The following is a 7,259-nucleotide window of genomic DNA, read 5'->3' as shown; positions in this document are numbered from 1 at the left end:
TCTACACCCAATGTGGGGCTTGAGCCTACAACCTCCAGATGAAGAGCAGCATGCTCCACCGACTGAGCCAGCCAGGCGCCCCTCTACTTTACTCTTAAATTGTGTTTGTTGTTTCTTGTCTGTCACCTCCTGCTGGAGCCTAAGCTCTGTGAGGGGAAGCATTTAGATTCATCTGGCTTCTTCACAGCTCAATTCCCAGCACCTAGAACAATGCCTGGTGCACTGTAGGAGCCTAATAAATAGTCTTGATGAATGAAAGTAAGAAAGAGAATGAGATTCATAACACAATGGCTTCATGTAAATTAGAAGCAACAGCTTGTGATGAGGCATGTTTTGCAAGGATGCACGGTATTCAAGGCCATTTGTGTTGGTGCCTGTGGGGAGGGAGGGGACTGGAGCCAGGGATGACAGATGGAATAAAGAAATAAAATGAGAGCAGGTCTCTGCCAGGACTTGAATTCCAGAGGGTGATTGACTCAACTCTCCTCACCTGAGATCTGATTAGGAAAAAGAGGACCTTTTTATTTGCATAGGGTTTTCCAAGAAACAAGGTGAGTCTTTGCCTTCCCTGCCCTGGACCTCAGCAGTCCCTGCTCACAGGAACCGGAGCTGAGCTGAGGCTCAGGGAGGGCAGTCTGGCTCAGGGTCAGGCTGCAAGGCTGGGTGTTTTCTTCTGTCACACCAGACAATGTGGCTGGGGAGTGCCCCCAGGGAGCAACATGCACCCCATTCAGCCACCTGTCAAGAACAAGGTTCTTGGCTGGGCACAATTTAGCCACGGTAGGCATATCCGTAGGATGAATTAAATGAACTGACGAATGGAATTTAGGATTCTCCGGGTTTTATTTTTATTTTATTTATTTATTTATTTTTAAAGATTTTATTTATTTATTTGACAGAGAGCGAGAGAGAGCACAAGCAGGGGGAGAGGCAGAGGGAGGGAGAAGCAGACTCCCTGCTGAGCAGGGAGCCCGATGTGGAGCTCTATCCCAGCATCCTTATTTATCTGTTTTTTTTTTTAAGATTTTATTTATTTTATTTTTTTTTAAAGATTTTATTTATTTATTTGACACAGAGAGACACAGTGAGGGAGGGAACACAAGCAGGGGGAGTGGGAGAGGGAGAGAAGCAGGCCTCTTGCTGAGCAGGGAGCCCAATGCGGGGCTCGATCCCAGGACCCTAGGACCATGACCCGCGCCGAGGCAGACGCCCAACGACTGAGCCACCCAGGAACCCCTATTTATCTGGTTTTTAGAGACACTAAGAGTTTTGAAAAATGTCTTCTTTGGGCTATGATGCCAGTTTTGCGCTTTCATGTTCCTGTTCCGTACCTAAGGGGCCTTGAATAATGATGTTGTAGGGGTGTGGAGAAAAATCCTGAAGGAACATCTCTGAGAAAGGAGAGTTCGGGGCCAGGGGTCCGGATCAAGAGGCTGGGGGCCAGGACTCCTGGGTCTGAGGGAGGAGGGGGCTGGGCGCTTGGAGGGGGCTGAGGGCTGGGACCCCTGGGTCTTGAGTGGAGAGAGCAAGGTCTGGGGAAGCAGGTGGGCAGCTGATTCTCAGTTACACCAGCAATCATTTGCTCCGTATGGTGTTCTGGATCCAGGTTTGGTACTTGCACAGGTTGGTGTAGACTCCGGGATAGCCAGGCAGGGCACAACGTTCCATCCCCCAGGACACAAGACCTTGGAGCTGTCCTTTGCACACCAGGGGTCCCCCTGAGTCACCCTGAAGGGAAGAGGCAGAGATGGAAACACCCATGGACAGATGGTCAGAGCCACTGGTGTGGAAAACCCAAGAGGCAAAGATGAAGAAGGAGGTGGGCTGAGACCCCCCCCCTCCCGCCCCACAGGGCTCTGGAGATATCAGTCCGAAGAGTTGGGGTCACTGCCTTCCCTCTTCACAGTTTCCTGCTGTCTCTGCCTCTTGGGGCTCACTGCGCCGCTCTAGAAAACTGTGTATGCCTCTTCATCTCCCCGTCTCTCGGGTCACCTCTCAGGAAAGGTCTCTAGAGTCCCTTAGCACAGATTTCCCAGTGCCCATATGTAATGGGAGCGACGAGAGCCACGCTCTGCACTCTTTCCATGGACTACCATCTCATTCCACCACCTGCCCTAAGAGGTGCTACCCCCATCTGACAGATGAGAAAACTTAGGCACAGAGGGATTAGATCTGTTATCCAAGGGTGGACAGCAAGGAGGCAGCCCAGCCATTACAATCTCTCTCAGTCTCTGGGGAGGCCTCCGCTGATTTTCATGCTCCTGAGATCCTTTGATACCCAAGTTCCAGCCCCAAACAATCCCCCTCCTCCGGCTCTGCCCCTGGGCCTCACCTGACAGGAGTCCTTCCCACCTTGGGGGACACCTGCACAGACCATGCCAGCAGTGATAGCTTGGGAATAAGCCTGCCGACACTCCTGATCCGAGGAGATGTTGATGTTCACACATTGCAGGGAGTCGGGGTACCTGGCTGGAGGGCACAGAAGGGTTACAAGTGGGGGTCTACATTCCAGCAGGACCAGGAGTCTGGGGGCCCACCTCCTCCTCCCTCAGACCCAGGAGTCCAGGCCCTCCAACCCTTCCTTCCCAGGATGCAGGAGTACTCACCAATGGGGCTAGATGTGGTGCCCCAGCCTGACACATGACAAGGAGTCCCTGGGCTGGCACAGGAACCGGCTATGGTGATGGGCCTCACCGCCCTCCCCAGCCGAACAGGCCGCTCCAGCTGCAGCAGCATCAGGTCGTTATTGTGGGTCCGGGAGTTGTACTGGGGGTGTGGCACCTGGCGAACCACACGCAGCACCTGCTGGGTGGCCTCCCAATTCCTCAGGTTGTGCTTGCCCAGGGCTACGTGAAGGATCCTGGCCCATAACCCCCAAAAGTAGCACTGCTCAGGATCTGACCTGGAGACCCCTCTCCACCCTCTGGCCCCATTCCCTTACCTGGTGATGAATTTTCCACAAGTCTGAACTGCTTATGGAGCATTCAATGGACTCCTGTGCTCTTTCCCAGGGCCTGGGCATTCTCTCTTGGGCCAATCCCACCATCCACCCTTTCCTCTCTTGAGCTATGCTCTGGTTTCTGGCTTGGGTGTAAGGTGATAGTTGGGAGCTCTTGGCTCAGTGCTGGGTTCTAGGCTCTGAGTTCCAAGTGAGACTCTGGGCTATGGCTGTAGGCTCTAAATAAGGATTGATATCCTGGAGTAGGCTCCAGGGAGGCTACATCCTGGTTCCAGCCTGGCCCCTGGGTTCTAGATATTTTGAACGTTTGAGTCTAAGCTAGGATCTGGGCTCTCTAGTTTGAGCCTGGATCACGGCATACTTTCTAGATATGAGTGTGAGATTCTGGTGTTAGGATAGGCTGCGGGTTCTATTTTGAGCTCTGTGTTATGGTTTGAGTCTGGGTTCTAGATGTTGGTTTGAGCTTTTAGTCTTAGGGTAGTCTCAATTCTATATTGAGCAATAGATTCTGGACATGGATACGAGCTTCAGTTTCTAGGTTGAATTCTGGGTTCTTGCTTAAGTTCTGATTTATGACCTGGGTTTTAGACAATGGTTTGAGCTCCGTGTTTGAGCTTAGGGTCCTAAACATCAGTCTGAGTTCTTAATTCTTGGCTAGGCTCAGTTTCATATTGAATTACAGTTATGGTCTGGGCTCTTGCTTCTAGACTCTGGTCTGAGCCCTTGACCTCAGATTGAGCTCTGGGTTCTAGATGGAGCTCCAGGTTATGGCTTGGATCCAAGTTTCTAGATGTTGGCTTGCATTCTGAGCTTTGCATTCTAGACTCTGGGCTGAGTTCTGGGCTCTAGGTTCTACATCAAACTTTAGTTTATGGCATTAGATCTGATTTATAGGCTCTGGGTGGGCTCTTGTCTGGGATCTGGGTTCTAGGTTTAGGTCTAGACTCTTGGAGGGGTTCTGAGTTCTGTATGGGACTTCAGATTATGGTCTGCATTCTGGGATTTAGACACTGGGTTGAAGGTTGGGTTCCAGGCTGCTAAAAAAGGAGCTGTAGACCAGACTCTGAATTGAACATTGCATCTAGAATAGGTTCTGGTTCTGTCTATCCTACACTCTGAACTATATGTTCTAGATGTAAGCAGGGTTCTGGATTTATGGTTGGACTACAGGTCTGGACTAGACTTTGAATTCTAAGTTTTGAGAGGGGTCCTGAGTTTCTGAATATAGACTGTACCCTAAACTGAACCACCAATCTGGAATGGGCTCCTAATCTTAGTCTCTATGTAGAGCTTGGCCTCTAGATAGATCTCCAGATTATGTTAGGTTCTAGGTTTTGTGTGGGACTCTAAGCTGGCATATGGGTTCTAAACTGCCAATCTGCTTTCAGAATCTAAACTGAGGGGCACCTGGGTGGCTCATTCAGTTGAGCATCAGATTCTTGATTTTGGCTGGGGTTGTGGGATCGTGGAGTCCAGCCCCACATTGGGCTCTGCTCCTCAGCTTGGAGTCTGCTGGAGATTCTGTCTTTCCCTCTGCCCCTCCCCCTACTCATGCTCAATCTCTCTCTAGATAAATAAATAAATAAAATCTTTTTTTTTAAAGATTTTATTCATTTATTTGACACAGGGAGAGAGACAGCTAGAGAGGGAACACAAGCAGGGGGAGCGGGAGAGGGAGAAGCAGGCTCCTGGCCGAGCAGGGAGCCCGATGTGGGGCTTGATCCCAGGACCCTGGGATCATGACCCGAGCAGAAGGCAGATGCCTAATGACTGAGCCACCCAGGCACCCCAATAAATAAATCTTAAAAAAAAAAAATCTAAACTGAGCTCAAGATTTATGGCTGGATTCCATATTCTGAGCTGTGCTGGTAATTCTAGGCTATTATCTAGACCCCAAACCAGGACCCAGCTACCACATCAGGTTCAACACAATGCTCCAGGTTCTTAGCTGAGCTCTGGGGCTCTAGACTCTGGAATCCACTTGGCACAAGAATAGGGGAGGGGGGTACTCACGGGCGTGCACAGTGAGCAGCAGTGATGGCCCACTGGCCTGAGAGCAGGGCCCCTCCACAGAGGAAACGCCGAAAGGGACCTGCCAGTAGGGCCGCCTGCCATGGCTGGGAGTTCTGGATGCATGTATAACCACCAATTATCTTGTTCTCATCCTCTTGGCTCTGTGCCATGGCTAGGAACAGGCAGGGGTGGGGTGGGGAAAGCAGATGAACAGATGTTCTCCACCCTTCAACTCTCTAGGATGTCTGGGACCCACGAATCACCTTTCTTTACCTACCCCCTAACCACCCACCTCTATCTGCCCCACGCAGTATGAGATATGCCCAGTGTTGCCCCCATTATTACCCCAACACGATCAGGGAGTTTTCTGACAGTCCCCCCATCACCTCCATAGTATATTACTTGATCCCACGGCCACCTCATCCAGGGCACTGACATATCTACTACCCTTGACTTTACTCTCCCACTTCTCATCAACATCACTTCTCACAACATACCACAATTCCCCCCATTAACCCTTCTCCAACACATTCAAGGAGCTCCCTGTTCTTTTTCCAACCTTCCCACTCCTATGGCCCCCCAGGACCCACCGTCTCGCCCCACACCCACTCCATCTGCCAATCCACGCCCCTCCCCATGAGCCTACCTCCCTACATCGCAGCCACCCCCCTTCACCGCCAACAACGTGCTGTCTTTCCATTAGTTCTGCAACCCTCCTTTTAAATAAAACCCAGACAGGCCTGGACACTTCTCCACAATTCCTCACTTATTTCTCCCCATCCCCTTCAACTCCTGTACCCTGATATCTCCTGATATCTCCACAACTCAGAACCCAGGCCCCCTCCTAAGGGCTCCTCAGCCACGACCCCCAAAACCACACCCATGCCTTCTCACCAGGTCACCCTTGAGCACACTGGGTCCCTGGGAACCCTCCCTGTCTCTTCTCAGCATCTCCAGGGGACTGTCCATACCCCGGACCCCACTGCTGTCTTACCTAGAGCCACGATCTGGAGTGTTGTTAGCAGGAGGAACATTCTGGGGGCTGGGGTTGGGTTCTGGCAAATGCAGAGAGAAAGTGAGAGAGAAGCAGGCTGCAAGAGACCCAGAGTTTGAGGGACAGAGACAGAGAGGGCTTTAAACAGAGACCAAGACCCTTAGAAACATGGATGTGCCTCTGTGTGTAGAGGAGGTGGGGGTGGTGTCTTGCCTCCCTGTCACTCCATGGAGGCCTTTTATCCTTGGTCTGGGCAACTGGCCCTGCCCCCCGCCCTTCTCCTGACATTTTTTTTTTTTATAGTCCAGTTCTCATTCCAGGGCTCCCTGGTCCTATCTCCTCCCTCCCCTCTCTGGCCAGAGAAGCAGCCACCACATTAATGAGAACCCGCCCAGTGAAGGTGTTTAATCTGGGAGGAACCCAGGGAGGGGGGACCCCAGGGCAGGGTGGACAAAGTGGGGGGCTCAGGAGAAGGTGCTGGGAGGGGTGGGGTGGGGTTGGGGAGCAGAGACACAGAGAAGGCTGGGAAGTGAAAAAGAAGTCACATATGTAGGTGGAGAGCTAGAGACAGGGTCAGAGAAAAACAGGCTGGAGACACAAGAGTCAGAGGGAGAGAGACTAGAGAAAGATGGGGAAGGGAAGGAAGATGAATGTGGACATGCGGACAGAGGAGGCAGATGGGGGGAAAGACAAGGGAACAGGGGAGGCCCAGAGACAGAGATTCATGGAGAGGGCAGGGTGGGGAAGCCAAGGGGGCGGGGCGGAACCGAGGGAATAGGCTGGGGGTGGGGGAGCAGGGATGGCCCCGGCGAAATGCTGATACACTGGCGAGGACCGGGAGGAAGATGCCGGACGAGACAGAGGAGGGGGAGACAGAGGGAGCGACGTGTACACAGGTGATGGGGACACAGAGGAGACCGGGAGGCCGGAGGCAGACGTGGAAGGCGCCAGCCGCCGGGAAGAGGGCGGCAGGGGGAGGGGCTGGGAACTGGCAGGAGACAGGAGCGGCAGGAGGCACCTGGGACAGTCTTGCCCCCTAGGCTTTCTCACTTTGTGGCTCTCACAGTCCTGGGATTTGGGGGAGCAAGGGCCCCAGCAGGGAGGAGGAGGGTCAGTGCAGAACTGGGGTGCCCCAGCTGGGGCTTTGCAGAAGGGCGGGGGCAGAGTGGGGGACAGAGACAGAGACGGAGACCCAGAGAGAGGGAGAGAGACAGCGGTGAGGTGGGGAGGGGCTCCAGGCGGCCGAGAAGGGGCCCTGGGTTCGAGGGACCCCTCCTAACTTGGGCCAGGGCC

At 52.9% G+C, this 7,259-nt stretch overlaps 1 protein-coding gene across 1 annotated transcript; it reads right to left on the bottom strand.

Moving 5' to 3' along the window:
• Nucleotides 1–1,575: 1,575 nt before the first annotated feature.
• On the bottom strand, nucleotides 1,576–6,046 carry LOC112807233 (kallikrein-14). The gene is made up of 5 exons (XM_025849985.2): nucleotides 5,967–6,046; nucleotides 4,973–5,144; nucleotides 2,607–2,860; nucleotides 2,333–2,469; nucleotides 1,576–1,728 (listed from the first exon to the last, which is right to left on the bottom strand). The coding sequence occupies exons 1-5, from the start codon at nucleotides 6,004–6,006 to the stop codon at nucleotides 1,576–1,578; spliced, it is 756 nt and encodes a 251-aa protein (XP_025705770.1). The 5' UTR covers nucleotides 6,007–6,046.
• Between the last annotated feature and the right edge of the window lie 1,213 nt (nucleotides 6,047–7,259).

Source organism: Callorhinus ursinus, unplaced genomic scaffold (genome assembly GCF_003265705.2).
Source record: "Callorhinus ursinus isolate GAN/ISIS: 27379988/994484 unplaced genomic scaffold, GSC_fseal_2.0 scaffold71, whole genome shotgun sequence".
NCBI lineage: Eukaryota > Metazoa > Chordata > Mammalia > Carnivora > Otariidae > Callorhinus > Callorhinus ursinus.
The sequence above is the reverse complement of the archived record's forward strand: the minus strand, read 5'-3'. Positions and strand labels throughout refer to the sequence as shown.